General features: G+C 38.4%; 1 protein-coding gene across 1 annotated transcript in view; it reads left to right on the forward strand.

The window, feature by feature from the left end:
• The window catches only part of TSEN15 (tRNA splicing endonuclease subunit 15), a 51,199-nt gene that overhangs the window by 5,605 nt on the left and 21,715 nt on the right, over positions 1 to 23,879 (forward strand). The window contains exons 2-3 of the mRNA XM_007937677.2: positions 4,080 to 4,161; positions 4,455 to 4,590. Coding sequence (XP_007935868.1) covers positions 4,080 to 4,161; positions 4,455 to 4,590 — 218 coding nt within the window. The remainder of the gene's footprint in view (positions 1 to 4,079; positions 4,162 to 4,454; positions 4,591 to 23,879) is intronic.

Raw genomic sequence — 23,879 nt, forward strand, 5'->3', positions numbered from 1 at the left:
TAAGGTTTTTTCTGCGTTTTCTTTGGTCTGTCCCTCAATCCTTTGAAGATACCTAAATATAATTCTTTTGAATTCCTTATCAGAGAGTTCCAATGCTGCTGCTTCCTCAGGGATGTGTTCTGGGTCTGTATCCTGCCTCCTTGTTTCTACCACTTTATCCTGCTTCTTTATGTGGGCTGTAATGGTCTGTTGTCTCCAAGACATCGTGGCGTTGTTGTATTTAGATCTCTGTTAACTGTTTGTGAAGAGCAGCCAAGGGTGATTCAGGATCTTCTTGGTGGTTTTTTATCATTGACCTGTTGGTGGAGAAGGAGGTAGTGGCTCTCGCTCAGTAAGTGAAATTGTAGGAGGTGTGGGTGTAGTTATGTCTTATGGGGACTGTTGCTGTCTCCCACTCAGTTAGACAAAAATTACAATTGAATAATGATCAAAAACCTAAAAGCAAATGGACAAAAAACACACACCATGTAATCACACAGGAACAGCAACCAAGAAAAGAAAAAAGGGAAAAAGAAGAAGAAAAAAAACAAGAAAACCTGCAATATCTGGGGATAGGGCACTAAGAGAAAAAAAAGGTAGTGAAGGAGAACAATGAAGAAAAAAATTTGAAAAATGCAAAAAGGAAAATGAGGAATGGGGTTAATCAAGAGAAAAAAAAATTTTCAACCAGGAACAGGGAGAAGAAAAATTAGGACCTGGGAGGGGAAGAATAACAAATAATAGTTAAAAGGACAAAAGTATTAGTAATAATAGTAGTTTTAAAACAGACAAATACAAGCAAACTAAACACCAGAAAAAAGAAAGCGAAAAAGAAAAAGAATAAAAAGAGAGAAAAAAAATTGGTGAAGGGCAGGGCAGGGGACCCAGGCTTTGTCCGAGCACACAGACTGGGAGTGAGGGATGGCCGCACCTCCTTTCACCAAGCCAGTGTGGGGTATAAGACTAACAAGAGGAATGTCTCACCTTTTCAGTCATGCAGGTCTGGAGTGTCCTTGGAGTTGCTAGCAAGCAGAACCTGTTCTCAAGCCCCTGGAATCTGGGAGAGCACTGTCTCTTTAAATATCCAAAATGGTCAAGCCCCTTGTAAACATTCAAAATGGCGGCGTCCTCTGGACAGGCAAAAGTCCACAGCTCAGCCTGTCTTCCTCTTCACTGCTGCTTCCCCTTTTATTCCCCAGCCACCAGAACAGTCCTCCATGTAGTCCCTGGCTAGCAGGGCTGCTTTTTACATTAATTCTTAGGTTCTACCACCACTCGGCACTCTCCAATCTGTCTGTGCCATCAGGATTGCTGCCAGACCGCAGCTCCATATGTCTCCTTTTTTGGTATTTTCATGCAAATTTTTCTTCTAGTTGGGGTTTAATCCATTTCTATATCCTTCCCTTCAAGGCTCAGGGGTCCAGGTTTATCTTCTGTGTCTGTGTTAATTGGTTTCCCTTTTCTTTGTTGAAGCGTGTCTGTGCAGTCTTTTGCGTAGTCCGCCATCTTAACGGAACTCCCATATTCTGATTATTAATGGATGTTTGCAGCTGTTTCTCCTCAATTTGAGTTGTGCCATGTTAGCAAATGGAGGTCCTGAAAGGTTTACATTATATGTATTATTAAGGTTGGTTCTACTTTGATGTGGCAGGTCTTTCCCAGTTGTATTTTGAGTACCTTCTAACCTAAGGGCTTGTCTTCCTGCACTGTTTTGGACAGTGTTTCCGGGTATTCATAAAGTTGCCTAGTAATGTATTCTGCTATTCATAAGATTTTCTCGGGCCAATTTTTTGGGAAGTGGATGACCTCTGCCTTCTTCCTAGTCTGTCTCAGTCTGTAAGCTGCGTTGAAACCTGTGTACCATGTGCAGCCCTGCTGGTGTTTGAAACACCCTTGGCACAGCCTCAAGCCTCACAGTGATGCACAAGTCACCATAGTATGACAAACTGACAGACAAGTTCGTCTCCTTTAGCTTTTCAAAACTTCTCCTGTTTCCCTCCCCTTACCTGGATCCTGTAGCTTTTGTCATCCCTGACATTCCCCCCTGCAGAGATAGGCTCCAGAAAAACATTCCCCCTAGCCAGGTTTGCTGGTCTGATAGACTACTATGGCCCCTAGCAGTCTTTCAGGTCTGGAATTGAACCCACACCTGTGGTTTCCAGACAAACAAAAGACAGGCATATGAGTTGAACATTTACCTGAGGTAGATACACTCCTTGGAGAGAACAATCATGGGAGAAAGAAGGGCTGCTTATGCACAGGGAGACAGCTCAGGGGGCAGGAGTGCATGGAGGGATGGACACTGGGAAGAGGTAACTATGGGGAGGAAGTGGGAGGGGAGCTGTTGCATTGTGGTAAACTGTGGTCAATGTCATGAGACAAAGTATATGTGAACTGCTGTATGGAAAGTGAAATTGTTCTGTAAATTTTCATCCAAATGGCAATTAAAAAAAAAAAAAATTCCCCCTAGGCTGGCTAGGGGAGTTCTGGTAGCATAGTGCCTAAGGCATTTGACTGCTAACCAGAAGGCTGGTGGTTCAAACCTACTGCTCTTCTGAAGCAAGGTTAGGTAATCTACTTCTGTAGTGATACTGCCTTGGAAACCCAAGGAGGGGTTGGTATAAGTCAGATCCGACTTAACGGCAGTGAGTTTGGTTGTTTTGGTTTAGGCTGACTACCAAGGAGCTCTGGTGGCATAGTACCTAAGGCATTTGACTGCTAACCAGAAGGTTGGCACTTCAAATCCATCAGCCACTCATGGAAAGAAGACTGGGCAATCTACTTCTGTAAAGATTTACAGCCTTGGAAACCCAAAGGGGGTCACTATGAGTTGGGATGAACTCTTTGGCAGTGGGTGTGAGGCAGACCAGCAGGTCTGAAAGAAGCAGCAACTTGCTCGATTCCTCCTTTAAAATCTAGCCATTAATACTCCCTGTTCTTGAGTGAGGAGCTCTGGTAGCGTAGTGCCTAAGGGACTTGACTGCTAACCAGAAGGTTCAAACTCACCAACCACTCCTCAGAAGGAAGGTTGGGCAATCTACTTCCGTAGTGATACTGCCTTGGAAACCCAAGGAGGGGTCGCTATGAGTTGGGTCTGACTCGACAGCATGTAACAAAAACAACATTCTTGAGTGAGTTGGAATAGGGAGAGAGGCCAGGAGTGGCACTCTACCAGAATCTCCCACATACAAATAGAAAGCCAGGAAAATTCTAAAATTTTTCTACTCCTGGCTAAATAGGCTTCTTTATAGTCCTTTCACAGTATGAGTGGCTTATTCCCACCTTTCCACCATCCGTTTGTTTGTCATGCTGTGATAGCGTGTATCAAATACCAGGAGGGTCACCCATGGTGGACAGGTTTCAGTGGAGCTTTTAGACTAAGACACACTAGTAAGAAAGACCTGGTGATCTACTGGAAATTAGCCATGAAAACCTTATAGATCACAACAGAATATTGTCCCACATGAGGCTAGAAGATAAACCCCACAGGTCAGAAGGCACTCAAAATACATAGTGGCCACAGCAATGGACACAACCATATCAATAATCACAAAGGTGGTGCAGGACTGGACAGAGTTTCATTCTGTTACACATGAAGTTGCCAAGAGTCAGAGCTGACTCAGGCAACTAACATCGACAGTTCCTACCTTTGTGAGATTACCCACCTTTCTCCATTTACTCAAATCGTGCCAGGCCTTCAGGGGCCAGCTTGCATCCCACCTCTGCCCTGAAGCAATTATCAATCAAGCCGTCTAAGTAGAGCTCCTCTGCCCTCTTGTGTCATTTTTTTAGTCCACTTACTTGGCTTTCAATCAGTTACTGTTTTGTATTATTATTTGCCTAACAATTACAAGTATGCATGCATTTACCTTATTAATTAACGTTCTTTAGAGACCATGATCCCTGTCTTATATTACTTTGTAACTTGTACATACCTAGAAGAGAACTGAATACATTATATGTATACATGCATACATGGGGTCATCATGAGTTGGAATTTAACTTCATGGGGTTTGGTTTTGGTTTACATATTGTTGAAATGAAAGAAAATATTAAAAGATTCTTCCTTCTCTATTTGACACTTACATTTTGATTTTCAGTATTTAGAGATGATGGAATTAGATATAGGAGACGCTACCCAAGTTTATATAGCATTCTTGGTTTACCTGGATCTCATGGAGAGTAAGTTGTTTGTTTATATTGTTTTGTTATTGGGGCAGGGATAGGGATTGGGGAGTCAGTTTGGTATGTAGCATTGGTGACATAATAATTGTTTATGCATTAATTTTATAAATTAATTTTGTTTGTTCTTTCATTTACATGGAAATTAATGGGTAACAGACAATATTAGAATAGTAAAGAGAAAATATACCATTATGAATGAGGGTTGCTCAGATGAGTACTAGGTAGAAGTTTGGGATTGTTAACTTTTATTTTTGATGAAGATTACTGTCCATTCAATGATGTTCTTTCAGGTAAAAGTTGGCATGAAGTAAACTGTGTGGGATTACCAGAACTCCAGCTCATCTGCCTTGTTGGTACTGAGATAGAAGGAGAAGGGTTACAGACTGTAGTGCCAACACCCATCAGTGCATCCCTCAGTCATAACAGGTGAGCAGGTAATCGGGGTCTAACTTAAGAAGTTAGTCCTTTCTTGAATAAAGTGCTGTTGTTGTTGTTGTTGTTATGTGCCGTCGAGTCGGCCCTGACTCATAGCGACCCCTCCTTGGGTTTCCGAGGCAGTATCACTACGGAAGTAGGATTGCCCAACCTTCCTTCTGAGGAGTGGCTGGTGGGTTTGAACCGCCAGCCTTCTGGTTAGCAGTCAAGTGCTTTAGCCACTATGCTACCAGAGCTCCTGAATAAAGTGCTAGGAATCATTAAATTAAAGGTTGTTGTTATGTGCTGTCAAGTCAGCCCCGACTCACAGCGACCCCTCCTTGGGTGTCCAAGGCAGTATCACTATGGAAGTAGATTGCCCAAACTTCCTTCTGGGAAGTGGCTGGTGGGTTTGAACCACCAGCCTTTTGGTTAGCAGTCAGGTGCCTTAGGCACTACACTACTAGAGCTCCCAAATTAAAGGTAGTAATAGAATATTTTTAACAGAATTTAGGGTACAGGGATCGTAGCTTTACTATTAATTACCTGAGAAACAAATTTAGCACTTACTTTATGCTTGGCTGCTGCTAACTGTAAGGTTGGAGGTTTGAGTCCATTGGTAGAAAGGTCTGGCAATCTGCTTCTGATAAATCAACCATTGAAAGCCCTGTGGAGCACAGATCTACTCTGACATACATGGGGTCACCATGATTTGTGACCTACTCAATGGCAACTGTTTTATTTATTTATTTTTTTGTTATGATCAGTACTTTGAATCCACCCAGAGGCAACTTGGAAGTAATCTACTTCTGAAAGTTCATAGCATTTTGAAAATTGGACGGAGCAGTTCTGCTCTGCATACATTGGGTTACCATGAGTCTGAATTAACTCAATGGCTACTAATAACAACTTTTTCAGAGAATATGTGATAGAATACTATCCTTAAGTACACAGGCAATATTTACATTCTTGGTAAGGAGGCAGGACTATTGTGTTTAAAAGAACAGATATAAATATACCAAACCTAAGTGATACAAATAATATTGTTATAGGATTTGGTGACAAAAGTGATTAACATGTAATTGGAATTAAAAAAAAAAGCTTTACACAGCTCCTGGAACTTTTTGTTGTAACCTTAGGTACACAAAATGGAACTCAGCTTACCTTTGTTTTATAACAGAATCTGTATTATCTCATGCTTGGTAATCATTTATTGGGAGCTCTGATGACATAGTGCCTAAGGCATTTGACTGCTAACCAGCGGCTGGCAGTTCAAACCCACCAGTCACTCCTCGGAAGCAAGATGAGGCAATCTACTTCCGTAGAGATACTGCCTCAGAAACCTAAGAAGGGATCACTTTGAGTTGGGACCTACTCAACGGCAGTGAAGTTTGGTTTTTTAGAATCATCCATTTACTTATGTACTTATGTATTTTTAACAATATTAATTAGCTTTGAACCTATCAACCAAATAAAAAACTTGGCTCTTGGCAACAACTTTTATCTAAACCATGGTTCCCCTCATCTCCCTTTTTTTCACTGACCTGAGATAACTACCTGTCATCCTAAATCCTACGTTCATTGATTATTGTTTTATTTATTTTTAACTTCACAAAAATATAGTAAAAAATATATATGCATGCTGTAATAAAAATATACATTTTTACATTATAGTGCTAAAATGTATCCAATATTGTTTATTGCTATAATTCATTTGTTTTGGCTGCTATGTAATATTCCACTGTTTGATTATACCACAGTTTATTCATCTTGTTGGTAGAATATTGCTAATGTTCAACTTTAGGGGATAATTTCAAACTATTTTCCAAAGTGGTTGCCTCAGTGTACTTTGTCACTAGCAGTACAAATGAAATCCCTTGGAGACACATCATCTCCAACATTTGGTATTGTCAGACTTACTAATTTTTGCCAGTTGAATAGAGTATCTCATTGTGGTCTTAAATTGCATTTTTCTCATTAATAATAGTGAGCATTTCTTAATATTTATTGTTTCCTCTTCTGAGAAATGTCTGTTCATGTCTTTTGCATATTGGGTAGTTTGTAGTTTTTCACTGACTTGTAGAGGTTTTTAAATCTGTTTTTAAAGGTGTCCTTTGATGAATTACCTTTCTTAATATAATATTTATCAATCATTTTTTATAATCAATGTCTTTGTGTGTGTCTAGCTTAAGAAAGCTGTGGTAGCATAGTGCCTAAGGCACTTGACTGCTAATCAGAAGGCTGGCTGTTCAAACCTACCAGCCACTCCTCGGAAGGAAGGATAGGCAATCTACTTCTGTAGTGGTACTGCCTTGGCAACCCAAGGAGGGCTGACTCCACGGCACATAACAACAACAACAAGCTTAAGAATTAAGAAGTCTTTTGTATCAGACTTCTTTCATTTAGTGTAATGCAATGTGGAGATTTAACCATGTAGTTGCATATATCAGTAGTGTGTTTCTTTTTTATGCTTAGTAGTATTTTGTTGTGTGATGTGCCACAGATTTTTTTAATCTAATTACTTGTTGTTGGGCATTTGCCTTTTTCTAGGGTTTTTTTTTATTTGTTTTGTTTTTATGAATGAAAATCATAAACATTATTATGCAGGCCTTTGTATAGACATGTTTTCAGTTCTTTTGGTTAAATATCTAGACTCTGGATTGCTGGTTCTTATGGTAAGTGTATTTTTAACTTTATAAGAAACTTCCAAACTGTTTTCTAAAGTGTTTTTACTAGTTTCTATTCCCACTAGCAATGTGTAAGAGTTCTAGTTGTTTCACATCCTCAACAACATTTTGTATTGTCACTTTATTTAATTTAAGTATTTGAGTTAGCTCTGTAGGAGCCCTGTAGCACAGTGGTTAAACATTCAGCTGCTATCTGAAGGTTGGCAGTTCAAACTCACCAGCTGCTCTGTGAGAGAAAGATGTGGTAATCTGTTTCCATAAAGATTTACAGCATTGGAAACCCTATGAGGCAGCTCTACTCTATCTTACAAGGTTACTATGAGTCAAAATTGACTTGATGCCAAGGGGCAGTTAGCTATATATTGTCATTACATTGTGGTTTTTAATTTGCATTTTCCTGATGACAATGATGTTAAGATCTTTTTATGTAGTTATTTGCCATCTGGGTTGCTTATTTGATCAAGTAAAGTTTCAAATTATTTACTCATATTTTAAAAATTGAGTTGTTTGTATTCTTTTTTTTTAATGTTTTTATTATTTTATTTTGATTTGGGTGAAGATTTACAGAGCAAATTCACTTTCCATACAGCAGTTCACATATACATTGTCACATGTCACTGACCACAGTTTACCACAATGCAACAGCTCCCCTCCCACTTCCTCCCCATAGTTACCTCTTCCCAGTGTCCATCCCTCCATACTCTCCTGCGCCCTGAGCTGTCTCCTTGTGCGTAAGCAGCCCTTCCTTCTCCCATGATTGTTCTCTCCAGGGCGGGTGTCTACTTGAGGTAAATGTTTAACTCACATGCCTGTACCTTGTTTGGCTGGAAACCACAGGTGTGGGTTCAATTCCAGACCTGAAGGGCAGCTAGGGGCCATAGTCTCAGTGGTTCCACCAGGCTCTATTGGACCAGCAAACCTGGTCCCCACCTTTCTTTTTTTTGTCTCCAAATGATTTTGAGTTTTGTTCCACATTGTTCTCTCTGTCTGTGCAGGATCTCCTACATCCATTCCAAGTGGATGACAGTGGTAGCCGGGCACCATCTAGTTCTTCTGGTCTCATAGTTGTACAGGTTGCAGATCGGATGGTGTACCAGTTGCTAGGACTGATTGTTTCCATTAACTTTGGTTTTCTTATTTCTTTTTGATGAGGAGAGACCCATCATTGCATCTAGATGGCAGCTTGCTAGCTTTTAAGATCCCAGTCGCTACTCGCCAAAGTAGGAGGTGGAACAATGTTTTGTATAGTATGTTATGCCAATTGAGCTTGATGTCCCCTGCGACTATGGTCCCAAGGCTGCAGGTTCAACTACTCGGTCCCTCTGGGTAGCTGGCTGTGACCAAGCAGTGACCACAACCTTGCCCCTTGTCAGCTCTACTATACACCCGGGAATTCTGATCATTCACATAAACTTATAGGACCATTGTCTGCCAACCCTATATATGATCTTGGATACACTCCCCATTTAGACATACCTAATTGTTTAGCCTGTCCACCTATCTATCCGTCCCTATACCCATGTTTGCCTTCACTGACAACTCAGTACTGTATATGCAAAAGGGTTCATATTTGTTGTTTGTACTTCCCATGTACCTCTCTATGTCTTTCTCATCCTCAATGCTGCCATATTGGTCACTCACATTTGGTACATTGCCCTTCTCTTCACCCAAATCAACACTTATCTCTATCTATCTAACAGTGTTCCTTCCCTTCCCCTCCCACCCCTGGTAACCAACAAAGAAAATTTCCTTCAATAGATAAACCTTTCCATAACTTTTACAATAACGGACTAATACAATATTTGTCCTTTTGTGACTGACTTATTTCACTCAGCATAACAGTCCATTCTGTCTTGCAACTTTCTTAACTTCCTCACCATTTAGAAATTCTGTGACTACACAGTCTTTTCCCTCTTTTTGTTTGTAGTTATCCTCACTTGCGAGTTGTTTGTATTCTTATTAATAAGTTGTAAGAGTTCTTTATTCTGGATACAATTCTTTTTATCAAATATTTGTTTTGAAAATATTTTCTTCCAGTCTGTACTTTGTCTTTTCATTTTCTTAATTTCTTTAAAAGAGTAAAAGTTTTCAATTTTGATTAAAGCTAATTTATCAGTTTTTTAAATATTTTTTTTATGGTTTGTACTTTGTGTTCTATGCAAGGAATCTTTGCTTAACTCAAAGTCACAAAGATTATCTTAGAAGTTTTATAGTTTTAGGTTTTACCTTTAGGTCTATGATTTATTTTTAGTTGATTTTTATATGATATGAGATAAGGGCTAAGATTGATTTATTTGGCAAATGAATGTCTAATTGTTCCAGCACCATTTATTGAAAAGACAATCTCTATTTAATTACCATGACAACCCTGATGGAAATCAATTGAACATATGTGTGTTAGTCTATTTCTGGACTCTGTAGTATATATTGTTGATCTATGTCTGTCCTTATGTCAGTGGCACATTGTTTTGATTATAGCTTTTAAGAAAGACTTGAAATCAGGCAGTATGAGTCTTCCAATGTTACTCTTTTTCAAAGTTGTTTTTAGCTACTCTAGGATCTTTGTCTCTTCTGTTTAAACTAAATTTGCTAATCCCTGTGAAAAAAAACTTGCTGAAATTTTCACTGGGATTGTATTGAATCTTAAATCTGTTTGCAGAGAATTGGTATCTTAGCAATACCAAGTCTTCTGATTCATTAACATATCATTCCACTTATGTAGTTCCTTAATTTCTCTCAAAAAGATTTTGTATTTTTCAGCATACAAGTTTTATACATATTTTATTAGATACATTGCTAAATATATCTTTTACTTTGATACTACTATGGATTTGATACTACTAAATGGATTTTTAAATTTTGATATCCATTTGATCATTACTAGTATATAGAATCGGAAGGAAGGTTGGGCAATCCTACTTCCGTAGTGATACTGCCTCAGAAACCCAAGGAGGGTCGCTATGAGTCGGGTTTGACTCGATGGCACATAACAACAACAAGTATATAGAAAAACAATTTTCTTCTACTGACTCCATTCTGCTAACCTTGCTAAATTTACTTCTTATTTCTTATAGTTGTTCTGTAGAGTCTTTGTTATAATATATGTAGATGATCATGTTGTCTGTGAATAAAGAGAGTTTCTTTTTCTTTTCCTAATCGTTTTTTTTTTTTTTTTTTTTGCTGTTGTACTGGATAGGATCTCCAATACTATGTTGAATAGAAGTAGTGAGAGCAGAATCCTTGCTATGTTTCCAGTCTTAGAGAGAAACATTATCTGTAACCATTAGTATGATGTTAGCTGTAGTTTTTGTTTGTTTGTTTGTCTGTAGATTTTCTATATCAGGCTAAGGAAATTCCCATTTATTTCTAGTGTGCTGAGAATTTTTGTCATGAATTGATGGTGGATTTTGTTAAATGTTTTCCTGTGCTATTGATGTATCTTTTTTATCTTAAAATATGTTTATATGGGGAATTATTTTGATTTTCAAATGTTCAATCAACCTTGCATTCCTGAGATAAATCTTACATGGCATAATTTATACAGTTTGCTAATACTAAGAATTTTCACGTCTATGTTCATGAGAGATATTGGTCTGTAGTGTTCTTTTCTTGTAATGCTTCAGCCCATTTTTATATTAGGGTAATGATCACCTTATAAAATTAGTTGGAAGGTGCTCCCTCTTCTTCAGTTTTTACAGAATTGGTATTATTTCTTCCTTAAATGTTCAAATGAAATTACCAGTGAAGTCTTCTGCATGTGGAGTTTTCACTCTAGGAAAGTTTTAAAACTACAAATTCAATTATATTCAGCTTATCTATTTCTTCTGAATGAGCTCTAGTATTTGTATTTTGGAAGAAATTTGTTTTTTTCATCTATGTTATCAAAGTTATTGACATAAACTTGTTCATAATCTTCCCTTATTAATCTTTTAAAGGAGCTCTGGTGGCATAGTGGGTAAGGCATTTGGCTGTGTGGTGTAGTAAATTACATGGTATGGCTTTTCTAGTCATAGTTTTTGTAACTCTCACTGGATTACTGGGTGGGACCATGCAATTTAAACTCCTGATTGTTAAAGTCATTCACCTGGAGTATGTGTATTGGAGCAGCATGAAGTAATTTTCTGGGAAAGTTTGCTCTTTCTCAGGTATGTAGAACTCTGATGTTGGAATTGGTTGGTTTTGCCACTCTGCCAGGCTCAAAATGAACCTTCTTAGAAGCAGAAGGAATCTAACTGCTGCCTGAGAGAGATGCTTCTGAGAGAGATATGCTGCTGAGAGAGAGATACATTGCTGAAAGAGAGATGCCCAGCTAAGAAGGAGATGCCTAGCTGAGAGAAATGCCCGGCTGAGAGGTGTTGGCAGTGGAACCAAGAGGTATGAGACAGAGCATCAGGCTTACCTGGCCTACAGAGGCAGAGGCCAGGCCGAGAAGCCAAGGGCCAGAGAGGTGTGTCTAAGGGCACAACTGAGGGGAGACTGTCCTGACTGAAGAACTGTATGTATCCTGAGCAAGTTCCTGGATTTGAATTGTAGCCTGTTGCGTCCCTAATAAATCCTATAATCTGTGAGTTCTGTGTGGCCACTGCAGCAAATTATCGAACCCAGCAAAGTGGTAGTGGGTGCCTGTGGGAGGGATGGTTGGTGTCAAGGTTGGTAAGAGGGGTGGAGGGTGACAGCATGTCTGGTCTCATAGGAACAGGCGTTGGGCTGCTGATGGTGATTCTGTCTTCCTCTTGGGAAGGTGGAGGAAGTCAGAAGGTGCTGCCTCCCTGGCACTTTAGCAGACTGCTAACCAGAAGGTCAGCGGTTCAAATCCACTAGCTGCCCTGTGGGAGGAAGATGAAACAATCAACTTCCGTAAAGATTTACAGCCTTGGAAACCCAATGGGGGTAACTGAATTGGAATCGACTTGGTGGCAATGGGTTATTATTATTATTATTATCCTTTTAATATCCATATGATCTATAATGATGTGCTCTTTCATTTAGCCCCAATGTTGGTGATATAAGCACTTAATACTATACATTTACCTCTGAACACTGTTTCATTTATGTCCCATAAATTTTATCCATAAAAAAAAGTTCCACGTCTTTTAAATATCTGTTAATCTGCCTTAGAGGTTGGCAAACTTTTCCCATAAAGCTCTAGATAGTAACTGTTTTACGTTTGTAGACTATTTGATCTCTATCACAACTACTCACCTCTGCCATGTTAGTGTGAAAGCAGCCTTGGACAATACATAAATGAGTAGATGTGGCTCTGTTATTATAAAACTATATGAAAATAGAGGCTGGTCAAATTTGTCCCATGGACCAAAATTTGCAGACTTCTGATCTATGAGCTTCCCCCAACCCTTTATTTCTGTCCTCTGTATTTCCTGCAAATTGGCACTTGGAATTTGTGGCTTGATCAGATTCAGTTTGATTTATTTAGGAAGAGTATAGCTGGTGGTGTATTCTTGCATCAGGTTAACTCTCTTTTGGTGCTGTTAGTAGCTTTTGATACTAATACCTAGTTCTTTGTTGTGGTTGTTAGTTGCCAGCAAGGCAGTTCCAACAATGTTATTGGGGTTTTAACTTTGTCATTATTATTGTTGCTCATGTTGCTTTTGGGAGCTCTGGTAGCATAGTTCTTAAAAGTACTTGACTACTAACAGAAGGCTGGCGGTTCAAACCCACCAGCCACTCCTCGGAGGAAGATGGGGCAATCTACTTCCGTAGTGATACTGCCTCGGAAATCCAAGGAGGGATCGCTATGAGTTGGGTCCGACTTGACGGCACATCACAACAACAACAACATGCTGCTTTTAACTCATGATTCCAGTTCTCTTTCTGGAAGACTGCAGGAAAGATAAGATAAACTTTGTCTCTTATATTATTAGCGGTATCTCTTAGTTCTAACTTCCCTATTTGACTCCCATTCAAGAAAGCATGTTGGAATGTGAGTGGATGAGAATGCTGATATATTATAAGGAATACTAATTTTATATTAAAAAGTAACCTGTCAGTTTTGACACTTTACTCTTAGAAATAAATTGGTTGCCACACACTGCATAGCCAAGCTCAGCACACCAGTTACAAATCATCATAATAGACTGTGCTGCTCAGCTACTTAAGTATAATTTTTTTTTAATGCTCTGTATTCCTCAAAAGGGGTTTGGGGGCTGCTTTTCCCTTGGAGTGGCTCTATTTTAAGGCTGGGGCCTGAGGTAAGGGGGCCTGGGGCTTGGGGGCTGCTTTTTGCTTGGGGGCAGCTCTGTTTTAAGGCCAGGGCTGAGGTAGGCAGGTGTAGAGGGGTTAGGAACAACTGAGGGAGATGAACTTGTCTGTCAGTTTGTCATCCTGTGGTGGTTGTGTGTTGCTGTGAGGCTGGAGGCCTTGCCGCCACTGCTGCAAAATGCCAAAAGGGTTACCTATGGTGGACAGATTTCAGCAGAGCTTCTGGGCTAAGACAGACTTGGAAGAAGGAAGGGCCATCTACTTCTCTAACAATTGGCCCATGAAAACCTTATGAATAGCAGTGAAACACTGTCTGATATATTGCTGGAAAACTTTATGAATAGCCCTGAAACATTGTCTGATATAGTGCTACAAGATGAGCCTGTCAGATCAGAGGTCACTCAGAATTTGATTGGAGAAGAGCTGATTCCTCAGAGTAGAGACAACCTGAACAATATGGATAGAGTAAAGCTTTTGGGACCACCATTGTCTGATGTGGCATGACTCAAAATGAGTAGAAACAGATGCAAACATCCATTAATAATTGGAACATGGAATGTACGAAATATGAATCTAGGAAAATTGGAAGTTGTCAAAAATGAAATGGAACACATAAAGGTCAATATCCTAGGCATTAGTGAGCTGAAATGGACTGTTTTTGGCCATTTTTAATCAGACAACCATATGATGTACTAGGCTGGGAATGACAAATTGAAGAGGCATGGTGTGACATTCATTGTCACAAAGAGTGTTTCAAGATCTGTCCTGAAGTACAATGCTGTCAGTGATAGGGTAATATCTATATGCCTACAAGGAAGACCAGTTAATATTACTATTATTCAAATCTATGCACCAACCACCAAAGCCAAAGATGAGGAAATTGAAGATTTCTACCAACTTCTGTAGTCTGAAATAGACTGAACATGCAATCAAGATGTGTTGATTATCACTGGTGACTGGAATGCAAAAGTTGGAAAGAAAGAAGAGTCACCGGTATTTGGAAAATATGGCCTTGGTGATAGAAATAATGCTGGAGATCGCATGATAGAATTTTGCAAGATCAATGACTTATACATTGCAAATACCTGTTTTCAACAACATAAGCGATAGCTAGACACATGGACTTCACCTGATGGAATACACAAGAATCAGATTGATTACATTGGTAGCAAGAGACAATGGAGAAGTTCAATATCTTCGGCCAAAACAGGGCCAGGAGCTGATTGTGGAACAGACCATCAACTACTCATATGCACGTTCAAGTTGAAGTTGAAGACAATTAAAACAAGTCAATGAGAGCAAAAATATGACCTTGAACATATCCCTTCTGAATTTAGAGACTATTTAAAGAATAGATTTGATGCATTGGACATCAGTGACCAAAAGCCAGAAGAATTGTGGGATAACATCAAGAACATCATATATGAAGAAAGCAAGAGGACATTAACAAGACAAGAAAGGGAGAAAAGACCAAAATGGATGTCAGAAGAGACTCTGAAACTTGCCCTTGAGTGGAGAGTAGCTAAAGCAAATGGAAGAAATGACAGGATAAATGAGCTGAACAGATTTCAAAAGAGCAGCTGGAGAAGACAAAGCCAATTACTATAATGAAAGGTGCAAAGAACTGGAGTTAGAAAACCAAAAGGGAAGAACATGCGCAGCATTTCTCAAGTTGAAAGAAGTGAGAAAAATAATTTAAGCCTCGAGTTGCAATATTGAAAGATTCTGTGGGCAAAATATTGAATGATGCAGGAAACATTAATAGAAGATGGAAGGGATACACAGAATCACTGTACCAACAAGAATTGGTCGATGTTCATCCATCTCAGAAGGTGGCATATGATCAAGAACCAATGGTACTGAAGGAAGAAGTCAAAACTGCACGGAAGGAATTGGCGAAGAACAAGACTTCAGGAATTGATGGAATACCCACTGAGATGTTTCAACAAATGGATGCTGTGCTGGAGGCACTCACTCAGCTATGCCAAGAGATTTGGAAGAGAGCTAGCTACCTGTCCAACTGACTGGAAGAGATCCATATTTGTACCCATTCTAAAGAAAGGTGATTCCACAGAATGTGGAAATTATTGAACAATATCATTAATATCACATGCAAGTAAAATCTTGCTGAAGATAATTCAAAGACGGTTGCAGTAGTATATTCACAGAGAGCTTCCCTAGCTGCAAGCTGGATTCAGAAGAGGACGTGGAAAGAGAGATATCACTGCTGATGTCAGATGGATCTTAGCTGAAAGCAAAGAATACCAGAAAGATGTTTGTTTATGTTTTATTGACTATGCAAAAGTATTTGATTGTGTGGATCATAACAAATTGTGGATAACATTGAGAAGAATGAGAATTCCAGAACACTTAATTGTACTCATGAGGAACCTGTACATAGATCAGGAAGCTGTTCAAACAGAACAAGGGGATAGTACATGGTTCAAAATCAAGAAGGGAGTGTGTCAGGTTTGTGTATCCTTTCACTATACTTATTCAATTTGTATGCTGAGCAAATAATCCAAGAAGCTGGATTATATATGAAGAAGAACGTGGCATCAGGATTGGAGGAAGATTCATTAACAACCTGCAGTATGCAGATGACACAACTTTGCTTCTTGAAAGTGAGGATGAGTTGAAGCCCTTACTGATGAAGATTAAAGACTACAGTCTGCAGTATGGATTACATCTCAATAAAAGAAAACAAAAATCCTCACAACTGGTCAAATAAACAGCTTCACAATAAATGGAGAAAAGATTGAAGTTGTCAAAGACTCCATATTACTTGGTTCTATCATCAACACCAATGGAAACAGCAGTCAAGACATCAGATGATGTATTGCATTGGGCAAATCTGCTGCAAAAGACCTCTTTAAAGTGATGAAGAGCAAAGATGTCTCCTTGAAGACTAAGGTGTGCCCAGCCCAAGCCATGGTATTTTCAGTCACTTGTTAGGCGTGTGAGAGCTGGACAATGAATAAGGAAGACCCAAGAAGAGTTTATACTTTTGAGTTGTGGGGTTGGAGAAGAACGCTAAGAGTACCATGGTCTGTTAAAAGGACTAACAAATCTGTCCTGGAATAAGTGCAGCCAGAATGCTCCTTGGAGAAGAGAATGGCCAGACTTCATCTCACCCACTTTGGTCATGTTGTCAAAAGGAACCATTCTCTGGAGAAGGATATCATGCTTGGTAAAGTGGAGGGTCAATGAAGAAGGGGAAGGCCCTCAAAGAGGTGGATTGACACAGTGCCTGCAGTGATGATGGACTCAGGTATAGCAAGGATCTTGAGGCTGGCACAGGACTGGGCAGTGTTTCGTTCTGCTGTGCATAGGGTCGCTATGAGTTGGAGATTACTCGATGGCGCCTAACAATAATAACAACATTCCTCAAAAACTTTAAATAATATTTCATAAAAGAAAAGCTAAATTGCATAAAATATTAGAGAGCAAGGGGAGATAGCAATTTACTGGAGGTGCAGTTACATGCTATTTAGGGTACATAGCCTGTTTGGCCTGATACCTTTCTATTCCCTTATTGTAATCCCCAAGTTTTGGTGTCTGTTTGTAAAACTGAACTAAACAAACTCTGTCATTTACATAGGTAAATGCTGCATAGGTTACCGCAACTTAAACATTCTCCTAGTGATATCAATAAATAATTTTACTGTTTCAAAACGATTTTAATAGCTATCTGGCTGCTTGACTATTGAGTGGTAGAGTGACATATATAGTTGCTTGGCTTATTCTTTCTATGATTTATTCATGGTATGTTTATATTTTCATACTTCTTAAAAAGTAACAGTTGCAGGCACAGTTCAATGTTATATCTCTGTGCATTTCTAAGAATGCCTAAATTGTTTCTGTACACATTTCCCACTTTTTTTTTCTTAGTCTTTGGACCTAGGGATTTTGTTTACATAGATTATGGCGAGAGTGCAGACACATTCCATTGCAGGGTGAATGTGTATGTGAATGGCAGTGAGTGAATGCATTACTTTGAGCAAAAGTACAGTTCATGATCAGTCTTTGCCATAAAGCAGTTATACATAATGTATGGTCATAGTTAAACACCTTGTCATATTTTTTTGAGTTTCACAGGTCTTGTGTATACTAGCCCCTTGTGAAAATGCTGACTTAATAGTAATTGCTGATCTCCAGTGGGAGAATAAAATTGGTCAGATGCCCATTTCTGATTATCTGGTGGGAAAATTGTGCTGATAGAGTATGAAGTGATTAATCCTTAGTGTTTTTTGAAGAGAAGGACATACCTCTTTTTCTGTCTTCTAACACTTCTTAAAGTTAATGTAAAGTAATTTTTAGTTTATGTTATAAAGTACCAAATAAAATGATGTATTTGGATGGAAATATGGAAAGTACTCCATATGGAAAGTACTCTAGATTGCTTCCTGTTAAAGTGCATTTAAAGAATCCATGTAGCAAGTCTGGTAAGTGACTAGAAGTATGAGTACAGTTTTCCCAAACTCAGCAATGGTATAAAATCATATTCCTATATTTGCAAAGGTCAAGAGAGTGATGGATTTAAAGGTGAGACAACCAGAGAAATCCTAACTAAATCCAAGAGTCTATCTTTTCAGTGCTAACATAACAAATGAAGTAAAAATTTAAATTTAAGTATCTTTATTAGCTTTCCTTTTGGCTACCTTGTCACTGATATTTGTTGAGTACTCTAAGTGGGGCAAATATCTTATCCCAAAGTTAGGATTATAGTATTAGAAGTTTCTGTAATAGAACTAATATTAGTATTATACATGTAGCTGAAAATGAGAAAATATCTGCAGTGACTTATATAAGAAACTGTATTAAGTTAGGAGGAGAAAAAGTGTTTTTCTTTTTTATAACTGTCACTAGTAGACTCTGTGTTGACACCCAATGTTACAGCAAGTTTAGTTTCTCCAATAGGAATGAGAGATAGGATGAAGACTAAAACCATAGTTGTTGCTGTATTTTAAGCTTATGTTAATGCATGTTGTAAGTTTTTTTTTTCCCCACAAAGCTGAACAAAGTATTTTTTACAATTATAAAAACTAGGAAAGTTGAGATGTTGTTATTTGATATGATCTATGAATCTCCCCCCCCCTTTTTTTTTTTTTACCAAGGATTATACTTTCTTGCTTAATAATAGAAATGGATCTTTTATCCCTTTAAACTTAATTATAAATGGCTCTCTCCTCTTGGTGCTGGAGAATAGTAGGTAACTTATGTGAGGATAGAATCTCTCTGGTAACTATTTTATTCCTTTAGTCTTATAAATTAGTTGCATTTCTTTTATTTATGGTTATTAGTGACTTCTAAAGTGGTTACACTCAGAGTTTTATCTGAAAGGAAATTATTCCATATATTCTCTGTGTTGACATCTTCCGATCTGAATATTACTCTAGAAATTTAGAAAAAGGTTGCAAATTCCATATACTAAATTTCTGCTCTGCTAGTTTAGCAGCTACAAGGACAAAAGTCTGAGAACTTTTGTTAGTTGATTTGATCAAAACTCTTTTGACAAGATTCTTGTAAAATTCATGAAATTAATGTCCTTGAGAAAAGTGAAAACTCAATACACATAAGAAATAAGTAGTAGAGCCAAAGTTAGGATTCCTAACCTGTGTTTCTTAGCTTATTAAGCTATATCATATCTTTGTTGACAAAATTAATTGTCCGTAATATAACTTTTGAAGGAGCTCCGGTGGCATAGTAGATAAGGCACTTGACTGCTAACCATAAGGTCAGCAATTCAAACCCACCAGCTACTCTGGGTAAGGAAGACCAGCAATCTACTTCCGTAAAGATTTACAGCCTTGGAAACCCAATGGGGGTCGCTGTGAGTTGGAAACAACTCGATGGCAGTGAGTTTGGTTTTAGTTTTTTTAATACAGCTTTTGGAGACTGTCAGCAGTAATTTTTCTTTCATAAAGGATATGATTATTTAAAAAATATTTTACTACCTATTTGTGTGTTATCACAGCAGTAACCTAGATACATAAAAATGGGCCAATTATTTGTTTTCAAATCAAATCTATTGCATCAATGCTTTTATGGGGAGCAAATAACTCATATACATGTGTAGAGAAAATTAAAGTTTAGTTACTATTCTTACAAGAAAATAACATCCTGCAGTAAAAATGTTATAAATGTCTGTACTTTTTCTTTAATCATTAATGAATATATGTGACTACAAATATAATTATAGACTATCTAGAAGCAAAATAGAAGCATGATTTGGTTTGTGGGGAGGATAAAAAGGTGAATTGCAGATTATGCTGGTATTTTCCAAGTTGCTCATTCATTGTTGTTGTGTGCTGGGCTCAGGAGAGTACAGAACATCACAGACCTTGCCCCAACATGTTCTCAGTCTAGGGGCTGAGATGGACAGCCATTCATATTCCATGTGATAAATGTAATGAAAAAAATATATAAGACACTTTACACTTTAAGTATAATAAGCATTTGAGGATAGAGAATACAATCAAGTCTGAAAAAGGACTTTGCTAGTGCTGTGAATAGCCTTATCTTTTAGTTAAATTCTTTTCCATCCATATTCTCCCCTCCTGTTGTTGTTGTTACTCTTCTTTTTTGTAGTCTCTTTGGAAAAGGCTTACATTAATGGAGGCTTTAAGGGTTACCAGAACTAATTGAGATCCTTCCTTGTAACATTTCTAGAGATGTTCAAAGTTACAAGATTTAATCCTGAAATGAGATATATTTTCTTGAAGGGTACTCCATTATCATTTCCCTATAATTGAGAAGAGGGAGCTCTGGTAGCATAGTGGCTAAGACACTTGGCTGCTAACCAGACAGCTGGCGGTTCAAACCCACCATCCACTCCTCGGAAGGAAGGTTGGGCAATCCTACTTGCGTAATGATACTGCCTTGGAAACCCAAGGAGGGGTTGCTATGAGTCGGGTTTGACTTGACGGCACATAACAAGAACAACAACAACAATAATTGAGAAATATTTCCTCTTTCAAGAAGCATATTCTTTATTACAGATTCATTTAATGACTATTATTTTATTTGAGGACTGACGTCTAATAATGGGTAAAATTACTGTTGTCACTTTGTTTCCCTGCATACCAGGATATGCCCTCCCATTGCCTCTGTTGGGAATCTGTTGCTGGTGAAACCCCCACATTCTGGCTGCTTCTTTTAACTGACACAGCATTTTTTTTCTCTTACACTCAAAAAGAAACAAAGAAGGCTTGCAGTTTATTTAACTAGAATGACTTCCCACTGGGCTGAATAGCCAAACAGGCACTGGATTGTTCAGGAATCTCCCTTGGGATTTTAGCTGCCTTAATTTTGCACTAGGTAGGCATTGGCATAATGCCCAAAGAAGTGGTCTGTTATCCCTGAAATTTTTTTTTAGAGCTGAGCGTGTAGATGAATAAGCCTTCTTTAGAGCCTCAGGCACCAAGTTAATTTTGTATTGTGTTCAAAATTGCATTATGATATGTCATTCCATTATTTCATAATGAGACAGGTTAAGAAATTAATATCTTTTACTGATAAGGCTACAGCATGTACCAGTTTGGCCACATTGAATAGGACAGAAGGAGATAAGCACTCTGTGGACTGAAATTGATAGAAATTTCAACGCAGGATTCATTGCTGACTTATCTCATTTCAACAACATGTATAGTTAAAAGTAATGTTGTCTTCAACTTCCTTGCCCTTTGTGTAAATCTCCAGAGATTACTTAGTCTCTGCTGTAGGGTCATTATAGAAAAATAAATGCTAAGATTTATGGAAGGTAATAGCTTAGATATGGATTATTTATGGAAATAATAGCTTAGATAAAGAACATTAGCCAAATTATATTACCTGTGTGTTTGTCTCAAGATTGTTTCCAGGTTAGCCATATCAAACTTTGGAATCACCCTATTTTCTATAGTCAGTACTTCTCTATGAACTGTTATAAGAAAGGAAAACATGTTATAAATACTGAATTTTATTACTGTTGATCAACAACTATGCAATTATTACTGATACATCTTTGGTAGAATTTTTTCCTTGAAATCCTGAAATTATTATATTATTAATACATAGTTTATGCTTTTCATATGTGTATTTGTATTAAAAAAAAAATCCCATGCTATCGAATCAATTCTGACTCATAGCAATATCATAGGGCAGAGTAGAACTGCTCCATAGGGTTTCGAAGGCTGTAAATCTTTAAGGAAGCAGACCGCCTCATCTTTCTCCTGTGGTGTAGCTGATGGGTTTGAACTGCCAACCTTTTTTTTTGGTACCTGATTTTTTTTTAATTGTTATATTGTTTAATTTTTTAATTTTTTATTGTGATTTGGGTGAAAGTTTATACAGCAAATTCATCTTTCATACAGTAGTTCATGTACATTTTGTCTTGTAACATTGATTGCAATTTCCCACAGTGCAATAGCTCTCTTCCCACTTCCTCCCCATAGTAAATATCTTTCCTGTGTCCTTCTCTCCTATGCACTACCCCCCCAGCTGTCTCCTTGTGCATACACTGCCCTTCTTTTCTCACATGATTGATCTCTCTAAGGAGTGTATCTACCTAATGTAAATATTCAGCTTATATGCCTGACTTTTGTTTGGCTGGAAGCCACAGGAGTGGGTTCAATTCCAGACCTGAAGAGCAGCTACAGGCCATCATCTCAGGTGTTCCACAGGCTCTATCAGACCAGCAAACTTGGTCCCCCACTCCATTTTTTTTTTTTTTTTTTTAATGATTTTGTGTTTTGTTCCCCATTGTTCTCTCACTCTATCCAGGATCTCTTACATACATCCTCCCTCCAAGTGGTTGACAGTGGTAGCCAGCACTATTTAGTTCTTCTGGTCTCATAGTCATATTGGCTGAGGATCGCAGGGTATACTGGTCTCTTGGATTAATTGTTTCCATGTGTCTTTGGTTTTCTTCATTCTTCTTTGCTCTGGATGAGGAGAGACCCATCGTTGCATCTAGATGGCTGCTTGCAAGCTTTTAAGATCCCGGTTGCTACTCGCCAAAGTAGGATGTGGAATAATGTTTTTGTGTAGTGTGTTATGCCAATTGAGCTTGATGTCTCCTGTGACCATGGTCCCATGCCCACATGTCCAACTACTTGCTCTCTTCGGGTAGCTGGCTGTGGCCAAGAAGTGACTACAACCTTGTCCCATGTCAGCTCTACTATGTACCTGGAAATTCTTACAGAACATACAAATACACTTGCAGAAACCTTGTCTGCTAACCCCATACATGGTCATGGGCACACTCCCCCTGCATAGACATACCTAATAGTTCAGCCTGTTCACCCAAATATCAGTGTTTGCCTCACTGACAATGCTGAACTTCCAGCCTTTTGGTTAGCAGATGTGTGCTTTAACTACTGCACCACCAGAAGTCCTTGGATTTGTATGTTGTTGTTAGATGCCATAGAATTGGTTCTGACCCATAGCAACCCTAAGCACAACAGAAGGAAACACTGCTCAGTCCTATGTTATCCTCAAAATCTTTGCTATGCTTGAGCCCATTGTTGTAGCCATTTGTGTCAATCCATCTCCTTGAGGATCTGCCCCTTTTTCGCTGATCTTCTACTTTACCAAGCATGATACCCTTCTCCAGAGACTGGTCCCTTTTGACAACATTATCAAAGTATGTGAGATGAAGCATGCTATTCTCCCTTCTAAGCAGCATTCTGGCTGTACTTCTTCCAAGACAGATTTGTTCATTCTTCTGGCATATTTGTATAAGACCTGTCAAATATGAACTATTACCAGTTGCAGTGGAATCAGCTCTGACTTATGGCAACTCCATTTGTGTCAGAATACAGCTTTTCTCCATAAGTTTTCAGTGACTGATTTTTTAGAAGTAGATCACCAGGCCTCTCTTCTGAGGCACTTTTGGATGACCTGGACCCTCCAACCTTTCAAGTAGCAGCCAAAAATATTAATTGTTTGCACTACCCAGGGACTCTATATGAACTGTAAGGAATTTTATTATCTGCTTTATTATTTTATATTTGTGTGATGGACATCTTCGTAATATTTTTCCAAAGAACTGAACTTTTCAAAGTTATATATATATGAGTAAACTTTGTTTCTAAATTAAGATTTTAAACTTAGCAACTTAGCAATGTTATAATATTCTGATGATGCTTCACTGTTTTCTGCATTTTTACAACCATGTGTGATTTATAAAATAGAACTTCAGAACCTTTCAATATTATTAGTTAATATGAACTATATATGGGAGCTCTGGTAGCATAGTGGCTAAGGCACTTGACTGCTAACCAGAAGGCTGGCGATTCAAACCCACCAGCCACTCCTCGGAAGGAAGGTTGGGCAGTCCTACTTCCATAGTGATACTGCCTCGGAAACCCAAGGAGGGGTCGCTATGAGTCAGGGCCGACTCGACGGCACATA

This window comes from Orycteropus afer, unplaced genomic scaffold (genome assembly GCF_000298275.1).
Source record: "Orycteropus afer afer isolate SDZICR_OR568_19922 unplaced genomic scaffold, OryAfe1.0 scaffold00043, whole genome shotgun sequence".
NCBI classification, from domain to species: Eukaryota; Metazoa; Chordata; class Mammalia; order Tubulidentata; family Orycteropodidae; genus Orycteropus; species Orycteropus afer.